The sequence below is a fragment of the Poecile atricapillus genome, chromosome 13, assembly GCF_030490865.1.
Source record: "Poecile atricapillus isolate bPoeAtr1 chromosome 13, bPoeAtr1.hap1, whole genome shotgun sequence".
NCBI lineage: Eukaryota > Metazoa > Chordata > Aves > Passeriformes > Paridae > Poecile > Poecile atricapillus.
In genome coordinates, this window is record NC_081261.1 from 445,385 (window position 1) to 471,719 (window position 26,335).

General features: G+C 43.9%; 1 protein-coding gene across 1 annotated transcript; it reads left to right on the plus strand.

Moving 5' to 3' along the window:
- The first annotated feature begins 219 nt into the window (after positions 1 to 219).
- Positions 220 to 25,976, plus strand: LARS1 (leucyl-tRNA synthetase 1). The gene is made up of 32 exons (XM_058848792.1): positions 220 to 369; positions 1,253 to 1,371; positions 2,581 to 2,668; positions 3,297 to 3,377; positions 3,800 to 3,940; positions 5,065 to 5,226; positions 5,889 to 6,001; positions 6,387 to 6,450; positions 6,975 to 7,042; positions 7,387 to 7,612; positions 8,661 to 8,748; positions 8,833 to 8,909; positions 9,552 to 9,605; positions 10,247 to 10,387; positions 11,094 to 11,171; positions 12,021 to 12,106; positions 12,197 to 12,262; positions 12,356 to 12,438; positions 13,047 to 13,185; positions 15,226 to 15,438; positions 16,281 to 16,338; positions 17,036 to 17,099; positions 17,904 to 18,087; positions 18,304 to 18,394; positions 19,237 to 19,377; positions 19,917 to 20,057; positions 20,139 to 20,249; positions 21,117 to 21,227; positions 23,229 to 23,333; positions 24,433 to 24,528; positions 24,911 to 25,043; positions 25,662 to 25,976. Exons 1-32 carry the CDS (start codon positions 364 to 366, stop codon positions 25,865 to 25,867), a joined length of 3,534 nt encoding a protein of 1,177 aa, XP_058704775.1. The 5' UTR covers positions 220 to 363; the 3' UTR covers positions 25,868 to 25,976.
- The last annotated feature ends 359 nt before the right edge of the window (positions 25,977 to 26,335 follow it).

Below are 26,335 nucleotides of genomic sequence, written 5' to 3' on the forward strand. Positions count from 1 at the left end.
TCCCTCCGCTGTGCCAGCCAATGGCAGCCAGCCGGAGCCGAGCCCAGGGTCAGGGAGAACCAGCAAGTTCGGTAGAGCGAGCACATGAACCCGCGGCGACATCTTGGGGGGGTGCTCTTAAAGGGACAGCGTGCAGGCGGAGCACTCCCCGGACAGGCACACCGGGCTCGTTTCCCCGTCCCCAGCCGGGACAAGCGGCCTCAGCGGTCGCTCCGTTCTCTCTGCCCCCCACTCCTCTTCTCTCCCCCATCTTCACACTAAAAAGGGTCCCGGTCTCCCCCCGCCTGCTGCCTTGGTACGGCCTCGGCTCCCCCGGCCGCTCCCGCTGTTGGTACGGCCCTGCCGCCCGGCGTGAGCGGCAACATGGCGGTGAGTCGGGGCTGGGCTCTGGGCTCGGGGCTCCTCAGGGACTCGTGGCGCTCCCTCTCCTTCCTCGCCGCCTCCTCAGGGTCCCTTCGGCTCCGCGCTCGCCGGGACCAGGCTCCCACAGCGGCGTGCGCGGGACCTTTGCCCGGCGGCTGCGGCCCCGTGGTGTAAAGGTCTTAGGATTGTCATCGTTTTGATGGGAAAAAGCTAAATCCTCAACCTTTATGAGTGCAGAATGCGTGTGTCTGTAATGTGTGTGTTCCTTAACAATTCTTGTGTGTTATATGGTGAAGGAATAAGATCATTTAATACTTGCCGTGTGTTATGTGATGAAAGAATGAGGGGAAGGCTGCTGAACACCGATTTAATGAAAATCGCTGGGAATGCTTTACCTGATGTTTTACCTGACGGCTCAGTCTGTGAACTACAGTCAGAGTTGTTACCAAACCCCTTCCTGGCACAGGGAGTGCTGTTCCACTTCACCTCAAGAGGAGGATGCATCGCACGGCTTTATGGAGAGGCTGGAATAAAAGCAGAATTCTGTGGTGTTTTCACTTATGATTTATATCCTCTTCTGCCTCCCCAGTTCAGATCTCTCTGAGTAGCCTTTACTGGCAAGATGGGCAGTGTGTGTGTGTGTGTCTTGGCTACTGTAGAGTCTTTTGCCGTGGAAAATGGTTGTCAACTTTCCCAACAGATCTTGGGTGCAGTTTCAGAGGGTTGGATTTTGGGATACAGGCTTGCAGTCATCACTGCTGCTCTGCTGACAGGTTACTGCAGTGCTCTGGAGCAGTGCAAGGAGATCAGGAGTGGTCTGTGATAGGTTACAATTCTGTTATTTCTTACCCTGTTCAGCTAGACTTCTCTTCCTTTCTCTGTTGAACAGGAGCGTAAAGGAACAGCAAAAGTGGATTTCTTGAAGAAGATTGAAAAAGAGGTCCAGCAGAAGTGGGACCATGATCGAGTGTTTGAGATCAATGCTGCAGACAGGAAGGACCAGAGGAGGTATCATTGTACTCGGTTTTTTTACTGCTTAAAATGTCTTTTCACTCAAAATCTGGTAGGGGGGAAAGGTGTCCACTTTTGTAAGGAGCAGTATTCATGGCTCAGCTGGAGGGACTTGCTCACAAGCTGTTGATGTTTCCATAGCTGATGACATCAAGCAGCTGAGTACGTGTGTGGCTGAATTCCAGCAGGATGAGAGAAGGTTTTGCATTCCCTGGCAGTGTCAATACCCTCTGTGGTCCTAAAACCAGTTTCTCTTTGGTGACTTGTGTTCTTTGATCTGGGGGCCTGAGCCCTCACTGCTCGGGAGGTTTCCCTTGGAGGGAGAGTGCTCTGCACTGCTGGGGAAGAGCACATGACTCTTGCTTTTATTTGTGCCCCAGAGTAAACCCTGAGAAACTTGTTTATCCTCTGGGAATGCTTGGAAGCACAGTTCTTTTGGAATTGGTGGGATCTATGCTCTTCACAGGTGTGCAGAGGCTGCCTGGGGGAATGGTGTTAATCCTGAGGGAAGGTCTTTAACTGGAAAAGCACTGACCTTGGCAGTGTGAGGTTAATGTTTGGTTTGTGGGAAAGTCAGACTAAACCAAGATAATAACTGAAGTGGTGTAACAGGTGGCAGGTTCTTAAACTGTAGATTTTGCAAGCAAACAAATGACTTGGCCTTTATTCCTGCATGTTAACGGATCGAGGGAGTGTGTGAAGAGAAGAGACAAGGTGTGAAGTAGAGTGCAAAGGTGGAGGTAGTAATTCAGTGTCCTAAATGTAAATATTTTCTTAGCTGCTTTGAGAGCTCAGGTTCCAACAGCGTAATAAGTCTTTGAAACACCCTGCAACAATATATCCGTGTGAAAGGAGTGATTGCTTGCAGTGTGCCCTTAAAATCTGAACTAAGCCTTTGCTGTAATTAATTTACAGAAGCAGAATTAGAATTTGCCTTTGGGAACACGCTATCTCTCTTTCAATGTTTCTGTGTGATGTCACTCACCTGTGGATTTTCTCTTTAGTGTTTATTTTTTAAGATGATAATGCCTGTTAGTGTATCAGCTCTTTAAAATCAAAGACTCGTGTTATTGGCAAGGAAGATATTTTAACATCACTGTGGGCTGATAATGCCTGAACACACCAGTTACCTGTTTCGCTCATGTATTGTCTGATGGTCATTTACAAAGCTAATTATGTGTTTCAATTCTTTGACTTTTTTCTCAGCAAAGGGAAGTACTTTGTTACTTTTCCTTACCCCTACATGAATGGCCGCCTGCACCTGGGACACACATTTTCCTTATCTAAATGTGAGGTAAAAATTCTCCTTTGCTGATACCTTTAAATACTGCTCTAGAACAAATACTGATTCTGTAGTTCAGTTTTGAGCTAACAGGATGCCATGTCAATTCCTTTATGTCTTTAGTAATTAAGCTTTTAATTAAACTCAAAACATTTTCAGTAGGAATATTGCTAGCTGAAAGGAAATTCCATTCATGTGATTTTTAATTTGATGAGGTGGGGCTGCAGGTATTTCCCCTGTTTGTTCTTTGAAATGAGATATTTAGGAGATGCTGCTCAGTGGCTCAAACTTCACAAGAGCTCTTTTGTTTGTGCTTGCTGTGCTCTGTGACCTGTTTGGGAGCAGATTTTGGGTGCTAGTGGGTAGGATTCCACAGCAGCCGTCGTTTTGCACCCGTTGGTCTCTGGTGGAGCCAGCCTGGAAGCCTGGCACACCGTGCAGCCCCAGGGGCAGGCCTGGGAACAAACTCCAGTTTCACCTTCCTGCCAGAATTCCCCCCCAGCTCTGTCACCTGTCAGTGGCTGCAGGTTAGAGAAGGAGTCACAGCTGTGTTTGGGTAGGTGCTGGCTCAGCCTGGGGCTGCTCCCATTTCTGCTGTTCCATTTTCCCATTTTCCATTTTCCATTTTCCCTGTCTGTAGTTCGCAGTCGGGTACCAGAGGCTCAAGGGGAAGAGCTGCCTGTTTCCCTTTGGGTTGCACTGCACGGGGATGCCCATCAAGGTGAGAATTTTGCAGTTGCTGGGGATTGTTTCTGATGGGGTTTTTATCCCTTGGACTGACTGGAGCCTTACTTACTGTCCATCCCCAACATCACCTTTGTTTATTTAAAAACTCACCAAGACAGTGTGATTTGGAACCTGAATTTGTAGTAAACATGTTGTGCTTGAGCTATAACATCACTTTAGAAGATAAAAAAATCCCTAAATTTTACCTGTGGTATGTTTTCCTTTGCAATAAAATCCTTACAGTAAACCTCTTCCTGCCTGGAAGGTTTTCTGGAAGTGGCAGGATCTCCTAGATGTTAATGCAAGGTCCAGAAAAAGTTTTAAGTGTGGAATGCAATATGTTATCAGTAAAACCCACTCCTTGGCTGTGATTGCATCCAGTGCCCTGGCTGACACACTCCCAATAACTCTGTTCAGGCTTGTGCAGATAAGCTGAAAAGAGAAATGGAATTGTATGGTTGCCCACCTGAATTTCCTGATGAGGAGGAGGAAGAGGAAGAAAATTCTGGTAAAAAAGAGGAAGAAATTATCATCAAAGACAAAGCAAAAGGCAAAAAGGTAAAGTATAAACCAAGTCTTTCTGGGCTGAGAGCTGTGCTTTCAAAACTTTGGTGTGCACATTGTAGACTTTTCCTCCTTTGAGCTCATAGAAACCTCATTACAAAGTGTTTTATTGTTTTTGCTAAGGTAGCTGAGTTACCTTTAAGGTAGACTTGAAAAATGCATAAACTGCATGGTTCCAGAGATACCACATTAATGCATGATGCTTTATTGGTAAGCTGATGCACTGCCTAATAGTTTTCTGAGAAAAAAACAGATCAGGACCAGAGTAATACCCTCATTTTTTATTCTCTTGTAATTTTTTTAATCCATTCATGGAACATTCATAAGCAGGTTGTAGGAAATAGCCCTGCTTTCTCAGAGGTAGAGGATGTGTATTCCTGCTGTTCTGGTTATTGTTTTTTAAGTTGGTATCTAGCCAGTTCTGTCTAGGAGCCTAGATAGGCTCCATAAGACCATCCAAACTATTTTCATTTGCCAGGTGTTTAAATGAGATTTAGGATTCTGGGAGTATCCCAAAGCAAGGCAAAGAGTCAAGTCTAGGAAGAGTTTAGAGATGCTCTGTATGTTGTTTATGTATGCTCAAGAGATTGTCCCACCAGAACTGCTGGGTTTGGGGTTCTGGTTGCTCTGCAGGACAGAAGGCGTCACCTTGTCTGGGTCACTGCTGGGGGGAGACAGGAGATTCTCAAGGGTCAACAGCTGGGAAAAGAACCATGAACAAAGTGACAGCAGCAAAGGGTTTCGGTACAGGGGTGCAGGCCTGTCCACCTTTCCATGGTGCTAAAACCCATGGGTTTGAGCAGGGCCTCCACACCAGACAATTCTTTGCCAGGTGGTTGTGGCAGAGCCTCTGCAGGTGTTTTGGACATTGACATAGAACAGCTGGGAAGAGGAAAGTTAGGGAATGAACAGTGAATACAAGGTATGGTAGAATGGAAACTCTGTGAATACAGGGTGTAGGATGGAAACTCTGATCAGTTGCCCTCACTGTTAGACGTAGGATGTGAGAATATTTGTATTAACTTGTGTATCTGGAATCAGAAACCATAACATTAACAGAGGCAAATGCTCTTGTGACAGGACTGTGGGCTTCTTCCTAATCCCAATTGTTCTTTCAGAGCAAGGCTGCTGCCAAGACTGGCTCTTCCAAATACCAGTGGGGGATCATGAAGTCTTTGGGTCTGTCTGATGAAGAAGTGGTCAATTTTTCTGAAGCTGAGCACTGGCTGGATTATTTCCCTCCCCTTGCTGTCCAGGATCTGAAGAGCATGGGATTGAAGGTGACTCTGGAGGATCCCAGCCTCACTTAGACAGGCAGCCATACCTGTATTGTTACTGTGTTGGTGAATGTGCTGCTTCTCCTTGAGATTTTCTGTGTAATACCAGCATAATTCCAGCAATGTTTCTGATATTTATTGTATTAGTCATTTAATGTTTTACTGGCCTTGGGTGATAATTAAATGCTTTCTTATATAGAGCTTCTACTCTGTACAGTGGTCACAGCTGGACATGAGTCCAGTAAAGACATTATGACCTATGGTTCCCATGTGAGATAACTTGTCTGTAGTCAGAATTGACAGTAGTTCCATTTCACATCACATCTTTCTTCTTCCTAAAAGAAGAAAGAAGACTTGTCCTGCTGACAACAGATTCCTGAAAATGATGAAACAAGGCAGTGCTGAAATTCAGCTTGAATGGTCGGTTGAAACTACTGCAAAACCTCTAAATTTCTCAGTCAGTGGAGGGACCTCAAGTCTTTGACATCTCTGCTCTGAGAACAGGCACAGATGTGTGTTTAAGCTTACACCCTTTATGGAATGTGTACTTGCATTATCTTTTTTGAGAGAAAGCTCTTTATTTTTAAAATAATAGTTATGGTATTATGAGATTCCTTTGATTTCTTGATTGTGCTTACTTACTGGAGCCTCTTACCCATTTTCAGGTGGACTGGAGGCGTTCCTTCATTACGACAAATGTCAATCCCTATTATGATTCCTTTGTGCGGTGGCAATTCCTTACACTGAAGGAAAGAAATAAGATTAAGTTTGGCAAACGGTAAGCTGCCACTGAGCTCTGGGTTTTTGGGAGTGTGGCTAAGCTCAGCTGTACCAAAGGCAGAGCCCTGTGACACGTCTCTAGAGCGTGCTTTTATCTCACATGAAGCCAGAATCTTTCACTGCTGGTGCTCTGCCAGTGAAGTGTAGTTGTTGTGCCAACAAAACATCTGAGATTTGTCTTCTGGGTGGTTTTCCCATGGGTACCAACTCCAAGCAATAAAGGGTCAATTCTGAAAGCTCTTCTGAAAACTGATGGAAACAGATCCACACAAAATATGAAAATACCATTGAGGTATTTTTTTCCCCAGAGAGCTATATATTTTTTCTTCTTGCTCTATACAGTACTTTACTTACTGCTAAATGAAAATACACCTTTTTTCTAGATACACAATTTATTCTCCTAAAGATGGACAGCCTTGCATGGATCATGACAGGCAAACAGGAGAGGTAATATTTTTACTTGATGCTTTGATGCACTGCTTATGATCCTAAATACTGAATGGAAAATAAATTGTATCTTGGAGCCAAACATAATTTGGGTGTGCAGAGTCACTGGCTCTCAGCTGTCAGTGCATGTGAAAATTGAATGAACACCTCTCTTGAGCAGATCTATCTGGAACTATGGATAGTATTTTCTGTTGTAGCTGATTTCTATGATCATTTGGCAGTCTGTGCCAGCAGCATCACTCCATTGTGTTATCTCTTGAAACTAAATAAACAAGCTGTTAACTTACATGTTGCTGAGACGGTGTCTGTGACAAGCTTTTGGCTGTAGGAGCACAGCATAACCTCTCTGCAGTCTGCATTTTAGTGAACAGCCTTTCATATGAATGGAAATAAGATTTACTTTGACAAAAACATCAGTACCTTAAATAGTGTTTGGATTAGGGTCCTACAGAATAGGATTTATTTTCTTTCCTGCACAAGTGAGTTTTATTTATTGATTATTGCATTGTTTGTGGGAATTGTAGGGTGTTGGGCCTCAAGAATACACACTGATAAAAATGAAGGTGTTGGATCCTTACCCTGCAAAATTGAGGTAGGTCTTGACTTTTTGTTGCAGATGGGCTCTGTTCCCTGGTCAGAAATGACTATTGAATTAAACAGTCTGTTTTGCCTAATGCAGAATTTAATTTCACCTGGTTATTTCCCTCACTTCAAAGACCTGGTCAGAATTTTGAGCTGCTCTATTCACTGTGTCTGTGTGGAACTCAGGACAGAATAAAAAAAAGGGAAAGAAAATGGAAAACCCACAACGAATTAATGACCCACTTTTGTTGCTTAGGAAATGTTGCTTGAAAGTTAATGTTAGTTTAAAAGCCTGTTCTGTATGATCTGGAATGATTTTATTTTGGTAACTTATCTGATACTTTTTTTCCCCAGTGGCTTGAGAGGAAAGAACATTTTCCTGGTGGCTGCCACGCTCAGGCCAGAGACCATGTTTGGCCAGACCAACTGCTGGCTGCGGCCGGACATGAAGTACATCGGCTTTGAGACCGGCAGCGGGGACATCTTCATCTGCACCCAGCGTGCTGCCCGGAACATGTCCTACCAGGGCTTCACCAAGGACAGCGGCGTGGTGCCCGTGGTCAAGGAGCTGATGGGAGAGGTGAGCCTCCTGCAGCGTGCTGCTCAGGCTCAGCTGCTCCTCTGGGGCGTATGCCTAGAAAGGTGATGGTGGAATTCGAATTGTAAAGAAAGTACAGGAGATATTACAGAAATTTTGCAGTGACTGAAATCTTTAGTGACAAACAACACAAGCAGCAGGCAGCTTCCTTGACAGCCAAGTCACAGGTGCTGTGGGGAGGATAACCTGGTGCACTTAGCTGGGGACAGATGTGTGATGTGGTGAAAGGATAGTGTTAAATAACACTTCTCTGCTTGCTGGGAAGAGTGAATGGAAAGGCAGGGGGAAAAGTAATAACTAGAAAGGGTTATGTGGAAAAGGCTTTGTTGGTACTGACATTTCCAGTACATCTGTGTGAATGAAGCTTTCTTAGCTGAGTAGTGAATGTCAGTGGTTTTGCTGTCCTTAACTTGTGTGCTTTGTGCAAGTGTCATCATTGGTGTTTATTCATCCTGATACAAAGCACCTTCTTCACAAATGCTGTTTGCATCCCTCAATCTCCATTCACTACAACTTGTCACCATTAAGAATGAAGTAGAAAATAGTTTTTTTTCCTTTGTTAGTAGATATGATGTGAATTCAAGAAAATTAGTGAGATAGAAGACAGCTGCCACATCTTGACTGCCTCCTGTCATTGTGTGAATATCTTGACAATATGCTTTCCTTTCTTTGTTTAATGTCACTTTTTACTCTGGCTTCCTAAGCCATTTCTGCCTCAATGCTGTTGTGCTTCAGATACTTGGAAGCAAACTGTGCTTCTGCTTCCTATGCTTTCCCAATTCTACATACTAGTAGTTTTTCTTGGTATTTGACTTGTCTTCCAATAAATAACTTGTATCCTGTCTCAAATAGCACCACACGTTTTCATATGTACTTCCTCCTTGTCCATCTGTATATAAAATGTATTTAATTTGTTTGTAATGTGTCAGGAAAAGTTACAGAAAATTTGAAGAATATCAGCCAGGAGAGCTTACTCTGCTAGGCTGAAGGCCCCTGATTTACTGTAATGCTGTTCCTTTGTCCTGCTCAGGAGATTCTTGGTGCTGCACTTTCGGCACCCCTCACCACCTACAAGGTCATTTACGCCCTGCCCATGCTCACCATCAAGGAGGATAAAGGTAATTCTGCAGCAGGGCCTGTTGGATGGGCACTGGTGTTTGGTATGTGGGGACTAATCCTTCCATCTGTTTATCTTGGCTAAGGAACTGGAGTGGTGACAAGTGTTCCCTCGGACTCTCCAGATGACTTTGCAGCCCTGAGAGACTTGAAAAAGAAGCAGGTCAGTCTGTTAACTGAATTGTTTCTGTTTCCCTAGTGAAGAGTGTCAAAAGTGAATATCCAGTGGGTAAAATGAGACTTGCTTCAATTGGCATTTTGCCATTTCTAACTTTAACTCAAAGCAGTTAAAAATGAATGAAGTTTAAATGAACTGAGCTAGGACAGATGGGTTTTTTTTCAGGCTTCAGGTCTGAGTTTTGGATGAGAATCATGTAACTTGTGCTGCATGTTAAAGTAGAGAAGAGCACCGGTGAAACAGAAATGAATTTCTATTGTGGAGATGACTTCTAAAAATGAGATTAAGATTCTCTACAAATTTCAAATGAGACTGAAAGTGGTTGTTACTAACTGCAGGACTACATCAGCATCTGAACAGCTATCCCTGGCTACTGAATTTTTGTCCATTCATTTCAGGATAGAGCAATACCAGTTTTTCCTCTTCTAAAAAATGTAGATGGTTATGTCAAAGAATCACCTGGAAATGAGATGGGGACTGAGCTCAGTTGTCAGAAAGGGTGAGAAGGCAGGGAAGTGGCTTTGTCTGATTTGTAATAAAACATTATGTACAAAAAGGACACTATGATAAAAACCTTTAAATCTAGAAGACTTTATCTATTGCTTTTTTTTTCTTCCAACTTGCCAGGCTTTGAGGGTGAAGTATAACATCAGAGATGAAATGGTCCTGCCATTCGAGCCGGTGAGTGCACCCAGACCTGTCCATCTACAGCACATAATATGTTATGCTTACTGATGAGAAACAAACCAGGAGCTGTGCTACCTCTTCCAGAGTTTATGTTTAAAGTCCTTCTCAGCTGAAAGAGGTGGAAAACTTTCATATTTTATGAAAAGTTTTCATATTTTCCTGTAGTTACAACATTTAGTCTGTTAAGGGTTGCAACCAAGACTTATTATTCTATGCTGTATTTCAGAGAGAAAGGAAAGTATCAGTTTTTATGGGAATTATTGTTTTGGGAGATGAAATGCATCATTGTACTGATAACCTGCTGGTTGGTTAAAACTTCGTGCCCTCATGACCAGAGCAGGAGGGTATGTGTTCAATGCAAAAAGCTGAAGTCCCTCACTGTTGGTTCCACACGCCAGCTCCAGTCCTGGGGCAGCTCGGTGTGGTGTCATGTCACAGGATGTCACAGTCCTGGGCAGCTCAGGAGTCACCCTGGGGGCTCCCAGAACTTGTGGGCCATGAGTGGAATTGCAGCCATGTGTTTTAAGTCCTGTGTAACTTGTGTTACCTTGTGACATCTTGTGTTAGATGCAGAGAATGTAGAGAGTGAGCAGTGGGGTGCAGGAAGAGTTTGACAGCCCTTTGTTGATTCTCAGGTGCCCATCATTGAGATCCCAGGTTATGGCAGCCTTTGTGCTCCATTTGTCTGTGATGAACTCAAAATCCAGAGCCAGAATGACAGAGAGAAGCTTGCAGAGGCCAAGGAGAGAGTGTACCTGAAAGGATTCTATGAGGGAGTAAGTAATATAAGATTTGGTAAGTGGTTTCTTGATGAATTTAATTAGGAGAAAGAAAAGGCAGGCAAAGAATTAAAAAAAAGAAAAATCTCAAGAAGGAGGGACAGTATCCTTTTTTCTTTAAAACGTTCCAAAGGACTTTTCATTTAGACTCTTGCTGCAGTAAGGTTCTGCACTTGGAGGAGCGGTGCAGGATTGGAGAAAGTTTCCACTCATACATTCCTGTGTTCTCTGAGCATTATAACCTGGTTTCTGAACAAGTGATAACCTTCTGGGGAGCTGATCCATTTTGTTGCAAGTATAGATAGGGAAACTGATATGAAATGATCAAGGTGTTATTGTTTGCAGATTTTTTTGTTTTATTTTTTGTGTTTGTTTTGGTTTGGTTGGTTTTTTTTCCTTTTTTTTCTCCTGTCTTTACCTCATTTGCTCACAATTTGTATTTCTCAGCTGTTCTTCTGTAAGAAAGCAATAGTTTTTATTTCTGACTCTTTGGAATCTGTCATCTATGTGGATGCTGACATGTGCAAACTGTTTTTGGGTAAAGATGACTACACATAATGAAACAACCAACACCTGTACTCTTTATTTTTTGCATGTCAAAGATTGCAGCACCTGCTACTTCCTTATATTGATTTGAACACCTGTGGCACCTATTTCTTGCTAAGTTTTGAAAAAAATTATCTCCTGTGCCCGTCTTTTACAGTTGATGCTGGTGGATGAATTCAAAGGACAAAAAGTTCAAGATGTCAAGAAATGCATTCAGAAGCTGATGTTGGATAAGGTAGGTGACAGAGTGCACACAGCTGCTTCTGAATTGTCTGGTTTGTCCTTTTTGCAGGGCTGAGTTGCCAAAGAAACCCCCAGTGTGGTTCTGCAGCCCTCAGGGTGCTTTGGGTCACTGCAGAGAGAGGGACCCGGTGTTCTTGGGCTGAGCAGCTTAATTAGAGTTCTCTAGTTCCCTGCCTTATTATGTCACCCTCCCTAGGACCTGTTCTGGTGGTCCAGTTTATTCTTTAGCTGGGAGGATACTGCAAGTGTAGGACCTGAATTGTCAAATCCCTTTCAAGCCAGTGAAGGGGATGTGATGTGCAAATGCCTATTGCTGGGCTTCTCTTTCAGAAAGCAGAGAGCAGTAAGCAAACAGTGTTTGTGGCATCCCTCTAATGAGGCTCCCTGATGAGGATTGGGAGTGGGAGAGGCTTTAGGCATTTAGTCATTATTCCCTTGTTGTTGTGGCATTGTTATGTCCAGATTATAATGCATCAGCACACATGGTGTGTGCAAGTAGATTGGAAGCTCAGCATCCCATTTTCCTTTGCCTTTCCCTCTCCCTCTGTCCCCCAGAGTTTCCTAGGAGCTGTTTCAATCAGGGGGCAGAGTCAGTGGGGAATAGTTTGTGCTTATGTCCTCTTTTTCCTCCTGCTTTCTGTGTGAAGTGCTGTGAGCTGGTGCCTTGCTTCATTTTACCTGAGAGAATACTGAGGAGAGAGCCTGGACAGTGGTGAGAGCTATGCAGTAAATGCTATAAACCAAATTAGAATGGAGAGAATGCTTTATAGTAAATTGTCAGGATTTTCAATACTTTGCTAAGTACTTGAATCTCAGCTTTCATTGCCCTTTCAACTCCTAGGGTGAAGCCATGATTTATATGGAACCTGAGAAACAAGTTATGTCGAGATCTGCTGATGAGTGTGTGGTGGCCCTTTGTGACCAGTGGTAAGTGAAACAAAGCTGTAGTTATAAAGTTGCTGCAGTTGTACACTACTTCTCGATTGCTTTATTGCAGCAAATCTCTCCTGTCTGTAGGTATTTAGATTATGGTGAAGTGAGCTGGAAGAAACAGGCATCAGAGTGCTTGCAACATCTGGAGACGTGAGTTATGAATGTGGCTGTGGAGGAAAGTGACTTTGCTGCTGTTGGTGGGGTCAGAGAGGGCTGCAAGCAGTAAGAGCTTCTTTCTTACAGGTTCTGTGAAGAGACTAGGAGAAATTTTGAAGCTACCTTAGGTTGGCTACAAGAGCATGCGTGCTCCAGGACATATGGCTTAGGTAAGCAAAACATTCCTTTCTCAGTGGGTGCCTCGATTCATCTGGAAGGCTTAAGTGCTATACAGCATCCCCAGTGGTGTAGGGAAGTGTGGGAACAGCATTGTCCAACTTGTGTCTTGGCCCAGCATCCCAGGGAAGGTGTGCTGTGTTGGAAGTGCATGGGGCTGGTAATACCTGCACTACTACAGGCAGTCTGTGCAGCATCTTGGTAGCTTTTTGCCTGAGCTATTGATTTGGAAGGGACTTCAAAAGAAGGAACTTATAGCATTTCTTGGAGTTTCTCCTTGAATTCTGATTAGCTTTCATCTTGTGTAGCCTGACATGGGACAGCTGCTAGAAGTGCACTATAACCCACAGCAGATGTTCTTGAGCTGAGCTGTGTCAGGAAACAGATTGAAAATCAGCAACTGTTTGCTCTTGAGTAAATTTTTCAAATGCATAATTTAATTTTTAAACCAAATATTTGTAAAAGCATAAGCCTGAGTACTAATGTATGTATGTATGTATGTTTATGTGTTCCACCGAAAATCCTAAGCCCACGAGTGCTTGTGGGTCCTGGGTGGGGTGGGGTGGTGCTGCTGGTGCCTGACACAGCCTTCCCCCTGCAGGGACCCGCTTGCCTTGGGATGAGCAGTGGCTGATAGAGTCCCTCTCTGACTCCACTATCTACATGGCCTATTACACCGTGGCTCACCTGCTGCAGGGAGGGAACCTGAGGGGCCAAGGAGAATCTCCTCTGGGCATCAGGTAGGGAGAGGGAAGCATTAAGTTCTCTTGGTTGAGTGGGTGTGCTTATCTCATGAAGTGCTCTGCAGAAAGACTTGCCGAGGAGGCTGAGTCTTTGTGTCTGTGTGTAAAAAACATCTTTATTAAACTTAACCTACCATGAGCTGAATTAGAACAGGTCTGCAGAGGGGCAGTAAGGAAAGAGAGGAGTGTGATAGGGAGTGAGACAAAGAGAGAGAGAGAGTGGAAAATGCTTCTGAAAGCATCTCTGAAAGAACGGTGTGGAGGGTAAATCACCTTTTCCAATACTTGTTTGACCTGCCTTGAAATGGGCCTTGGCAAGTAGTTGGGTGATTGGTCTCAGTGGCTGCTTACGTGTCTGCTTGCTGAGACTGCTGTACTCCACAATAAATTGTGGGCTCCAGTGTACAGAGGGAACAGGATTTAGCTCTTGGCTTTTGTCACTGTCACTCTCCTGGAAGCTCAGAACCATCTTTTATCCACAGCTTCTCTGTGGAAGCCTTCAGAGCAAGGGGGAGGAGGCATGTGACCTCTTGGTTGGAGTGGCTTTTGAAGTGTGGGGATAGGGGTCAGAGAGATGAGATAGTACAGCTCAGTGTGGAGTTAAAAACACACTTCACATTGTGCCTTGAATCATCTGCTCTAATTCTGTGTGGTTTATGGACTAATTTCTGGAGTAGTTTACATATTGGAATGGAAAGTTTTCTTACTTGATACTATAGCTAATCTGAAAACCATTTCTAAAGTAAAGATTCCAATTCTTACAGATAGAAATATCTCTGAGACTGGGCAAGGCTGTTATTTGGGCTCAAACCTCCCTAGTTACAGAAAAGCTACACATGAGCTAGTCATGTCTAGAACAAGCTTTGAAGTGAGCATCCTGGGCCCTGAATTACAGATTTGATGTAATTAAGTGCACACAATTAGAATGCTCTCTTGTGCAAGTGGATAACATCTAGCAGCCTTGGAAAATGCTTTTTACTGATACTTGCTCTGTGGTGTGAAGGCAAAGGGGGTTTATGGCCCATCCTTTCAGTCACCTTCAGTTACAATGAATTTGGCACCAAACACAAGCCCAGTCACAGCACAGAATTTAAAGCATAGAACAAGAACTGCCAGAACCAAACCAGAAAATCTGTGGCTGTAAGATTTATTCTGGACTGGTAGTACAGACCATCATCTGAGGTGTTTTTTTAGTGTGTACTGGATGTATTTGAGGTCCAGAATGCTTTTCCTTTCTGCATAGCACAGGTCAAAGGCCCTTAGCAGGTGCTAACACACAGCAAACTTTGGCTTGAAAGTATTTAATTTGGAATGTGTGCAGTATCTGGTGCACTCTGCTGAAGCTCTGAGGGCCAGAAATAAAAATCTCTGTAGAAACAAGAAGGATATGTGTTAATGCAGCCTAGTGGCTGCAGAGCTCTGGATATCAGTTGCATCTCGTCATTATTTTCCTTCAGAATTGTGGATCCTACCTCTGGTAGTTGGCAAGATGTGTCTTGCAGTAAATGTTAATTTTAAGTGTTCATTCCATTCGAAGTGGGAAAAGACCACAAATGTTTTCCATGTAGGAGGCAACCTTGAGCTGTACAGCAGTTCTCTCCTGTGCTGCTCTTTGACCATGGGAAGCCAGAAGGAATGGCTCCACGTACCAGTGAGGGGCTCTCAGTGTTCACTTACAGTCACAGGTGGTGCTGAGGCTTGGGTGGTGACATTTGAAAAGAAATTATCAGGTTTCCAGGATATTCAAGATTATGCTTTAATTATTAATCACTTTTTCTTTATGGGAGTCTTTATGTTTTATTGGGAAATCTCAAAGGGCAGTTGAAGCAGGGCATGGCTTGAGCAGTTCTGAATTTGTTTCTGACATTGGGTTCACTCACCTGAACTCAGGTAAAGGCCCTGGACGCTCTGTCCACGTTTGCTGATCACGTGGACTGTGCTGTGAGAATGGAGCAGCAGGTTTAAGCTGCCTTATAGAAAGTGCTGTGGAGTGTGAGGAGCTTTTACTGACTGTAATGTGGAACTGATTCTGTGCAGGGCGCATCAAATGAGCAAAGAGGTTTGGGATTACATCTTCTTTAAGACAGCTCCATTCCCTAAAACTGATATTCCAAAAGAAAAGTTGGATAAGCTGAAGGAGGAGTTTGAATTTTGGTATCCTGTGGATCTCAGAGTTTCTGGCAAAGATCTTGTTCCAAATCACCTGTCCTACTACCTCTACAATCACGTGGCCATGTGGTCAGAACAAAGGTAAGTTGGGATGTCAGTCTCCAGGTAAAGCTGGAGAGTTTGCAGTTCTGTTACATTTGGTAATGACCTTTGGACTGCACAACATTAAGAATTGTGTTGAAAATGTATTTTTTCCATATTTTAGCTTTGATACATTTGTCTTTAATAGAAGCTACTGGAATGGAAGGATTTTTTACTATTATTTCCCCTTGTTTTTCTGCATTATCTCCTCCTATGGATTTCTCAGTGTTGGGTTGTATTCATGCACTGGAATTTATTTGACTTTATTATTAAGTCTCCTTAATTCATTCTCAAGCATGGTTAAAAGAACCATATATACTGCCATGGGCTGTGCAGGACTGGTTGAGAATCTTTGCCCATCACATGATGCCTTTATGGTGAAGATACTGTTTGCATTCCCTTGAACCTGGTTTAGGGGTTGTATACAGAGGAGAAGTGGGTTTCTGATGTATACTAAAGGTGATTGTGGGTAGTTTAATATCTCCTTCCTTCACATGTAGGGATGTGGACCCAGCATTATTGTGTGCTCTTGGGAAGTGCCAATCACTGGCCTTTAAATTAAAAATATCTGAACAGAGGAAGGTGATGTAAATGAACTGTAACTGCAGGTGCACTGCTCCCTACCTTGCATTTCAGCAGTGATAATCCTTAGCCTTTGTACTGTAGTTCTTTTCATCTTCAGAGACACTCCTTAATATATTTAAGACAGCCCTTAGGTATTTTTTTTGAAGATTCCACTTGACGTGTTCATCTCAAACTGGAACATAAAACATTTGTTTCCTTTTTTAAAAAGATAAAATGTATTTACTTGGCCAAAAGAATTGTATCTTGTCTTCAAACAGAGAAAAATGGCCAGTAGCTGTGAGAGCCAATGGACATCTGCTCCTCAATTCCGAAAAGGTACAGCGAGGTTTTGTGTGACATGGCTTTTGTGTTGTCAAAACAGGCATTTGTTAGCCAGACTGGAAACTTCCTGGGATGTAAGCAGGGGAAATAGTGACATTTCTTCATTAGTGCCCTCCAGTTCTTCATTCACTAGAGGTAAAGACTTGCCTTGCCTGTGATTCTATGTAGCACTTTTAAGTCAGCTCTTGTGTAGTCTCACCAAATTAGTGAAGACTTCAGTGCAGTTCTGTTAAGTTTTAGGGTAATATAGAATATTTATTTATTTAACTGGAGTTTAGCTTTTTAGAGCATTGGAGTAGGTGCAGTGAGAGGAAAGTTTGTTCTGACACTGGATTGAATTAGAAGTGCCTGAACCCAGGAATTAGGCCTTGGAAACTGTCTGATACGAATCAAAAACCCCCAAAACAATCTCTAATGGAGTCCTTGAAAAATCAATACAGAGTGATGTGAAACTGCAAGTTTTAAAGTAGTATATAAGTTTAATTTAGGGAATTTCTGGGATTATATTTTGTTGCTGAGTGCATGCAGAGTTCAGTCTGCTTTTGCTGTGAGACCTAATTCAGATTTACCAAAGTGCTTTTTGCTGTGATTCATGAGAAAATTGTTTGCCCAAACCCTTGCTGGGTCTGTCTTGCTTATCCACCAACACAGGGGATGTGTGAGAAAACAAACACTCTTATCTTTCTTTCAGATGTCTAAATCGACAGGCAACTTCCTCACCCTCACTCAAGCTGTTGACAAGTTTTCTGCAGATGGTGAGTGCGTTCTGACCTGCATCTGATTGTCAATTATGCCAGAACGACTAAAATGAGTGTTTTGCTCTCAAAGGAGTTTATTGGAGTATTGAATGGCAATAAATCTGCCACTTACCACCTGTTCTTGTTGAAAAGCTGAACTCCACATGGGAGAATGGCATATGTGTTAGCACACCTGGTTCAGCCAGGAGTTGCTCCTCCAGGAGCAGCCTGCTTGATCTTTCTGTGTTCACTGAAGAGATCAGAGCACAGGACAGGCTGCTGGTGTGTGTGCAGTGGGCATATTTGTGTCCTCTGTATCCATGTGTGCCGTGCTCCTGTGCTTTGGGCAGTGACTGTGCTGGTCTCCTGGTGTCTGCCTGCTCTGTTCCCGAGGAGGGCAGTGTTCCTCTCCCACGGGAAGTGCCTCCTTTGAGGCATCCCTGGCTGGCCAGGCAGTCTGTGCCCTGTGCATTTGTTAGCTGCAGCTGCAGCTCAGGCAGTCTGTGCCCTGTGCATTTGTTAGCTGCAGCTGCAGCTCAGGCAGTCTGTGCCCTGTGCATTTGTTAGCTGCAGCTGCAGCTCAGGCAGTCTGTGTCCTGTGCATTTGTTAGCTGCAGCTGCAGCTCAGGCAGTCTGTGCCCTGTGCATTTGTTAGCTGCAGCTGCAGCTCAGGCAGTCAGTGCCCTGTGCATTTGTTAGCTGCAGCTGCAGCTCAGGCAGTCTGTGCCCTGTGCATTTGTTAGCTGCAGCTGCAGTGAGCTGCACGGGGGCAGGAGCAGGGCTCCACGGGTATCGGCTGTGGCATGATCCCCTTTCCTTCAGGCATGCGTTTGGCCTTGGCTGATGCTGGAGACACTGTTGAAGATGCCAACTTTGTGGAGGCCATGGCAGATGCTGGTATTCTTCGTCTCTACACGTGGGTGGAGTGGGTGAAGGAGATGATTGCAAACAGAGACAGCCTGAGGAGTGGCCCAGCCAGCACCTTCAATGACAGAGTCTTTGCCAGGTATGGTGCAAAGGTTAACAACACAGTTTGGGCCAGGTTTTTCCTTGCAAGGAGGAATCCTGTAGTTTTTGGGTTTTTTTTAAATTAATGAATTCAATAAAATGGAGCTCATTCCAGAATAGGTTATGGGCTTTGGCTGCACTGGTGATGGTTTTACAGTGTTGCCATTATGTGAGGCAGACTGTGCAGTATTGATGCTGTCACTTCCCTCCCCAGTGAGATGAATGCAGGCATAATGAAGACGGACCAAAATTATGAGAAGATGATGTTTAAGGAAGCTCTGAAAACTGGCTTCTTTGAGTTTCAGGTAGGAGGTGTAAGAAAGTGACACCCGGTATTTGTTACTTTGTGGATTTCTTTTGATCCTTCTGTCTCTGATCCTTAATTATAAAGCTGAATTGGAATCAGAATTGTGTCAAGAAATAAGAGTACTTCAAAGGAATAAATGTGGAATTGTAGAGGTCTGCTTGTGTCAGTTTAAAAAGGTCCAGAGGAAAGCAAATGCAATTCTGCAAATAGTCCTGGTGTTTAATATGAGCAAGAAGCTGCTTAAAAACAGACACTATTAAAAAAAAGTGTTGCCTTTCTTTATCTCTTTTGTGATAAAGGACTCTTCATAAGAAATCCAGATAATGCATCAACAAAATTGTTTGGAAGCATAGTGCTTTTTGATATCCTCCATAAACCATGTCTCCAGAGTGTCTGCAGAGCCATGCTGCTCCATTTAATGAATTACACACACTCCTTCATGTGGCTGCCTTGAGATACTCAGGAGTAGGGTTAAATAGGCTGAATTATGTGTAATGATAGATCATATTCATTGCCTTTTTCTTGGTCCTTATTAGTATCTGTATGTAAGTTATTTGGGATGACAGCACCTGATACACAGCTGTGGATGTTTTTGTCTTTTATGTTTGTGCCAATAAACAGTTTTTTAAAGTACCACATAAATGTAAAAATCCAATAGCCAACTGCCAGAGTCACACGTGGGTGCTTCAGGAAAATGCAGTTCTTAGAACTCAATAATGGATTATGACAAGGTTCACGTTCTGAAGGCGTGTTGGAGCCCACAGGTGTGTGTGTGTGTGTGTGTGACTCTGGGTGTCTCTCCCTGGCAGCAGGGGGCTGATGGCTGTGCTGTTGTTGCAGGCAGCAAAAGACAAGTACCGGGAGCTGGCCATCGAGGGGATGCACAGGGACCTGGTGTTCCAGTTCATCGAGGTGCAGACTCTGCTGCTGGCTCCCATCTGCCCCCACCTTTGTGAGCACATCTGGTCCCTGCTGGGGAAGGTACTGACATTTCAGTTCTGTCATTGATTCAGATCTGAGCTTTTATGGATTTCAGTAACACCCATGTCAGGCTTACAGATATGATTCATGTAAAAGTAGAAAAAATGTGTCAGAATGCAAGGGGCTCGTACTGGCTCATTGTCCCTGGGACACAGTGACAGGTCTGTGCAGTGATGATATGTGCAGCATTAATGCAGTGACTCTCATTGTCTGCTTACGAAGAGGTGATCTAAAATTAAGTGGAACAATGCAATAGTCTTACAGTTCTGTGTAAAGCCTAGTTTTGATGTTTTTTAAGCCCTCTGCTTGTAGATGGCGTTCTGTAGCCATCTGGTAGTTGTGATTGGATGTATAGCCCTGAACACACTTGCAAAGGAGTGCTTGTTGGCCATGTGCCCACTCCTGCAGGGTGTTACGGGTAGGTACTCACTGAGCTCCAGACTGCCCAGGCTCTCTTTTCCAATCAAGCTCTAATGGTTGGAAACCCAGCAGCTAAGGTGTGTTCACCTCAGTGCTTTCCTGTCTCTCTGTGCCCAAAGGCTGGCTCCATCATGAGGGCCTCGTGGCCAGCAGCAGGGCCCGTGGACGAGGTGCTGATTCGCTCCTCTCAGTACCTGATGGAAGCAGCTCACGACCTCCGCCTCCGCCTCAAGAGCTACATGGCGCCTGTGAAAGGAAAGGTGAGGCTCATCTGTTTGTGTGCCTGTGTGATAGTTCTCTATTGCCTAGGGACTCCTTCTTGACTTCTTTTATTTCCTCAGAAAAGTACCAAAGAGCCTTCCCAGAAGCCTTCTCACTGTACCATCTACGTGGCGAAGAACTATCCACCCTGGCAGCACACCACCCTGTCTGTCCTGCGCAAGCACTTCCAGGTGCTCATCCCCTCCTCTGCCTTGCCTGCTCTTTGGGGGCCCATTTTCTATCTCTAGAAAGTTTATAAGCTGTACCTTGTTACCGAATTATTTCCATAGATTCATTTTCTTTATGCTTTTGCAACTGTCCAGTAAGTTTTGATGGTTAATGAAAATGTCCCAAGGACTGTCATTGATTTGACAGTTGCATTTCATTGGTTTTGACACTCTGAGTAAAAATGTGCCTGTGCTCTGTTGTTTCTTCCATTTGTAAACAGTTAGCTTTTAAATATTCTTCTTTACAAGTATATTTTTGAAGAAACATGGCTGACCAGCAGGCTACTACTGCCTTACTCTGCAAGTGGGCTTAGAAGCTTTGTTCTAGCCTTTGAGTAAGTGTATACCACTCAGCTGTGTCACAAGAAGTACCTGAAATGGAGTTAGTCACAACTTATGTGGAACCAGCACAATCAGTCTTGAGAGGAAATTTATTAAGAAAGCAGAAGGATCTGTGCTTCTAACATGAGGAAACTGCTGAGAGTGGCTTTTGTGATCCTGATGAACCATGCTCAGTTTGAGAACACCAGGGTTGTACATGATAGATTTGGGTGTCCTGACTATTCCAGCTTGTGGCAGAGATAAACCAATATTCCTCATGTGGAATTTGTTCTTGGGGGTATTCACCTTTGGGCATTATATAGGCTTTTTTTTTCTGTATTAGTGTTAAATGCTGTTTGGGTTTCAAAAGGAGGGGAAAACTCTCTGTGGAATCAGTGATGCTGACAAACCTAGCTGGTATTTATGGGAAAGCAGGAAAGGTATATTATATTGAAGGGCAAGTTTTTTCATGACAACTGTTCTCTTTAATGCTCGTTCATCCCTGTTTAGGCCAGTGGAGGTCAGCTGCCAGATAATAAAGTAATTGCCAGCGAGCTGAACACCTTGCCAGAGCTGAAGAAGTATATGAAGAAGGTGATGCCTTTTGTTGCCATGGTTAAGGTAAGTGTCAGAGGGACAGTTCTGGTACAGAAAAGGCTTTTGTGAATGCAGTGTCTCCCCCTTGCCCTTTGCTTACTTGGCATCTTCGTGGGTTTGTTTCTAAACATCTTGTACATCTCAGGAAGAACTACATAATAAAAATGTCTCTATGTGCATTAGCCCAGGTGAGCTCTGGATCTGGCTGAGGCTTGCTGCTTTCTGTGTTTTGTGGGTATAATTTGTACTTCAAACATTCCTGGATTCCTCTGTATTTGAAATGTCTCCTATTTGACTTCTCCAGTTTTTCATGCTGAAATGAGCCAAGTGTTGCTTTGGAGATGTAAAATGTGGAAGCTAAGAACAAGGCCAGAGCTGATTGATTTCAGTATGTTTAAGGGAAGAAACAACAGTTTGTTCTGAGCTTTGAATGGAATTATGAATTTTGTGTGTAATTCTTATGTTTATCACTTAATATTCTGGTAGTCCATTATTTTCCCTGAGTCATGTGAGCCTATGAAAATCTTGACTTCCATTGCTTTAAAGAAACTTTCATGTGCTTGCTGTTGCAGATGAAAATTGAATACAGCAGGCAGGGAGAGCCAAGAAGCAAAGAATTAACCTTTTTTTTTTTTTTAAAGGGGGGTGGTCACAGTGTAAGATTTAAAACCTTTTTGATGACTTTTCATGATGTGTAGAAATTGAGAGGGATTAGTAATGGAAAAAAATCCTAATGAGTGTAAAAACAAAATTACTTTTTCTCCTTAAGCTTTAGCTTAATTTTTAAAATGCACATAATGATGTCTTCTATTTGTAAGCTTTGTTGTGTTTTCTAAGTGGAGCTGTTCTTTGCTGTCTCTGTGGGGTTGTTCTGACTGTTCGTTATCGTGGGAGCTTGGGAGCCTTCAGAGGAGCAGAGGACAGAGCAGTTCTGGAGCTTAGGAACAGCAGGGATGTGTTAGATGCACTGATCCAGCTGGGAAAGGTCAGGCAAGCTCTCAGTCCTAAGAGTTAGGGCTGAAACATTGCTGTGTTTTGGTGTCTTTATTCTGGCAGCAGTGAGTGATCCTGAGGCATGTGGGGAAGGAACTGAGCCTTACCTCAAATCCATTTTTTTGCTTCCAAAGAGCAGCAACCTCTTTCCCACAGAGACATGGAAACATCTGAGCTTGGACTCCCCTGAGCAGTGTCTTTCTCTGAAACCAATTATTCATCAATTCCAGGGTACAAGGAGCACTTCTGCTTGTGCTTCCTACTCATCAGAGGAGGGCTGAAATGTAGGAGCACCTCTGTGATTTACAAAGGGAAGCAGTTCCATGTTGAAAGGGAATCTTTCACATAAAACTGATGAGGAAACCAGGAAACCACAACCGTGCTGAGGCTGACAAAGCAGAGCTTCAAAGGAGACAGCTGGCTCAGCATGTGAGAGCCAGGCAGGGGCAGATTAAACTCCAAAGAGGAAGTTCTGTTTTAGTTTAAAAAAAAAAAAAAAAATGGTGTGGTTTTTATACTGCCTTTAATACAGTGTCTCTTGTGACTTGCTGCTGGCTTTCTGGACTAATTAAGTTACTTTTATGTTAACGTACAAAGTGGTTGTTATTTCCCTGCAGAGAACTCACTGTGAGCACGTCCAGGTGTTGTGGGCTTGTCCTTTATTTTAAACTGGGTCATAAGCCTGAGTTTCCTGCTGTGAAATACCACTGAAATGCTGACTGATTTTGTGAATTCTCAACCTACACATTAAGTAGGGATTTAAATAACTGTGAATGTCAAACACCATTTCAATTCTATATTAAAAATGTGTTCTAATTGCTCTTACTCCTCCCATCAGTGTCACCAGCTCCCTGTAGAAGCAGCCCTGTTACAAGAAAATTATTGCTCCAATGTTAATGTTGTGCCAGCAGAGAGTTCTCAGATTTACAAGCCTATTCTTTTCATGACTAATGTGGACAGTTTGCCATTTTGAAGCATCATTTTACTTGCAGCTTTTAGAGGGTTTTAATACTTTTTTTCACCCCCCAACAGGAAAACTTGGAGAAAAATGGTTCTCGTGTTCTTGATCTTGAACTGGAGTTTGATGAGCGTGCAGTGCTCATGGAGAACATTGTCTATTTGACAAATTCCCTGGAGGTTGGTACAGACTTGGCACCTACAACTTGGCATTTATTGGGATGGCTGGAGCAGCAGCCTTCCCTAAGACTCTGAGTCTCTTTACATTAACTTCTGGGTGTGCATTGCCCAAGTAACAGTTTTTTATCAGCTTTCTGTTTCCATTTGTCAAAGAAGTGTGTCTAGATACGTTCAGTGTTGGTGTGAGGTTCAGGGGTGGCTGTGCACTACAAACATCCCAGAAAACAGTGCTGGTTTTCACTGGAGAACTGGATGTAGCTGTGGCAGTGATGGCCACTGGTGCTTTTGAGACATTTTTCTCTGAGCCAGTCTGTTCCTCACATTTCCAGCTGAAGAAATGAGAAGGAGCTGATTCAAGGCCAAGCAAGACCAGTCAGTCCTTGGGCACCTACACTGGCATGTTGCCTGCAGCAGGCTCAACAGGGAGCAGGCTCTGGGCAGGGCTTTTCACACTGCTGTGTAAAAGGCATCCATTCTGGTGGCAGCTGTGCTGCTTCATGTGATGAACAGAATTTAGTTTAATAGGCAACATGGTAATGAGGAGACATCAGGCACATGGTGTTAAAAAACCCAAAACAAACAAAACCAAACAACCCAAACACCAAAAGTCAAAATCAAAAGCAATTTTTTTTTAAGAACTAGAAACAATATGTATTGCAGAGCTGGATGTAACCTGTACAGTATGAAACAAATGTGACTTTAGTGGGCTTATCCCATGTCAGAGCAAAGCTGAGAGCGAGCAGCAAGTTTTCCTGTAAACTGTAAATCCTCAAAGCCCCTGCCATGGGGGAGGGAGCAGTGTGTCCTCAGAACAGGGACACGCTGCTGGGAACAGCCAGAGGGGCTGGGGGTCCCTGTCCTGGGGGGCTGACAGTGGGGTCTTGGGTGCCTCACACAGCAGGGAGTAGGTGACCCTCAGAGGCCCTTTCCAAACAAGGTTTTGTGGGTTCAGGTGTGCTTTTGTTGCTTTATGTCAGTGCAGGTTTGCTTTCCCCTTTCCTCCATGAACAGATGTTTGATGGGGCTGTAACCTCTGCTGTTCCCTCTAAAGCCATTAAACTCCTGCTTATTCCCTCCTCCCCCATTTTTTCTTTTACAGCTAGATCACATTGAGGTGAAATTTGCTTCTGAAGCAGAAGATAAAATCAAAGAAGACTGCTGTCCTGGAAAACCATTTTCTATATTCAGAACTGAGGTAAAATCAGAAATTCAGGTATTGGAAGTCTGAAAACTTAATTAAAAAACTTAACTTGAAACTTTACTTTTGTCTGGGTTTTCTTAAAATATGCCATTTAAAAACTGATCAGACATGAATGTTTATCATGTATGAATATTTTTAACTCTTAAAATAAAAATGCCATTGATTCCCTTAATATGTCTTAAACCCTAGTTACACTTTGGGCCTCATTTTAGAGTTGGGGCAGTGCTGGTATCCAGCATGGCCAGGCAGGTTCTAAAGGGATTTTATCCCTCTGGAAGATTTATTAACAGCAGATGTTTCATTTGGTTTAGTTTCATGTTTCTCCTGGGGGATCACGTGCACAGGTTCTCCTTTAGGTCTGTGTTGTTTCTCACAGCCTGGTGTGTCCGTGTTTCTGGTGAACCCTCAGCCCTCCAATGGCCACTTCTCCACAAAAATGGACATCAGGCAAGGGGACAACAGGGAGACCATCATCAGACGCCTGATGAAGATGGACAGAGGGATCAAAGGTAGCCCCAGGACAGGTGTAGAGCTGTGGCACCTCAGAGGGGGCTCACAGGGCTGTGACAGGGCTGTGAGTTCTGCCAGCTCCTGGTGGGGGAGCTTTGGGAATGGCTGGAAATGAGTGAGATGAAACAGGGACTCCCTCCCTGTCTTCCCAGAAGGTGTCAGTGTGCTGTTGGGCACAGGGCTGGAAGGCTGCACTCACAGGAAGGCCTGGCTGAAGGGTTCCAGGCTTCTTGGTCTGCTTAGCAGTATTATTAGTCTGCCTTTTGATAAGGAATTGCATCAAAATCAATCCTTGCCTTCCTCTTCCTCACAGTCTCTGCAGTTCATTCCTCAGAAAGTGAGGAATAACTGTTCACTTACTCAGACCTGTCCTGGTCCAGATAAAGCAAATTCAGTGCTTGGAATGTGGTATTAGGAGCTGGTGTTTCTGTGTGTTTATCCCCCTTTCTGCTGGTAACTCACTGTGTAGCCACTGAAGGACGTTGTATTGGTGTAAACCTTAACATGACAGGTGAGAATCTATTTCCTTGGAGCAGGTGTGGAAGTTCCAAGGGTTCAGCACTGCTGTGGTTAGCTCTGTTGCTGCTGTGGCCTGAGCAGCTGCTGTCTCTTTGCAGATCTCTCTAAAGTGAAGCTGATGAGGTTTGATGATCCCGTGCTTGGGCCCCGCCGTGTTCCAGTCCTTGGCAAAGAGGAAGCAGGGAAAACTCCTATCCTGGAACAAGCCATCTTCCACATCGACCTGGCCCAGAGGCACGTCTGTGTCACCGAGAACGGCCTGACAAGGGACATTGGGGACACAATTGTTTACCTGGTTCATTGAACTGCTGTGTCACTGGCACTGAGGAGGTTCATGGAGGGACTTTGAATCATCTGTATTAAACAAAGGGAGAATTTGTTCTGTAAAAAAAATTAAAAAAATAAAAAAAAAAAAAATCCACCCAAATCAACCTGAGTTTGCATTTGAGTTGCTCCTGCTCTTTTAAACAGGGATTTTTATAAAATTATTTTCCTTTGGTGCTTTGGCTTCTCTTGAAACAGTTACCCTGGAGACCCTTCCTTTCCAGCTGTGGGCAGTCTTCAGAAACAAATTGGAATAGTATGCTTGGAATTCCTCTCCTCCCTCCAGGGAGCTGCTTTCAGCTCCCTCCAGACCCGATTCAGCCCACCTGAAGAGCCTGGTGCTGCCTGGCTGGAGGTGAGGGGTGGCCCTGGCAGCTGGGAACTGCTGTGACACAAGGCAAGGGCAGTGATGGTGTCACTGTGCTGTGACACATCGCATGTCTGAGGT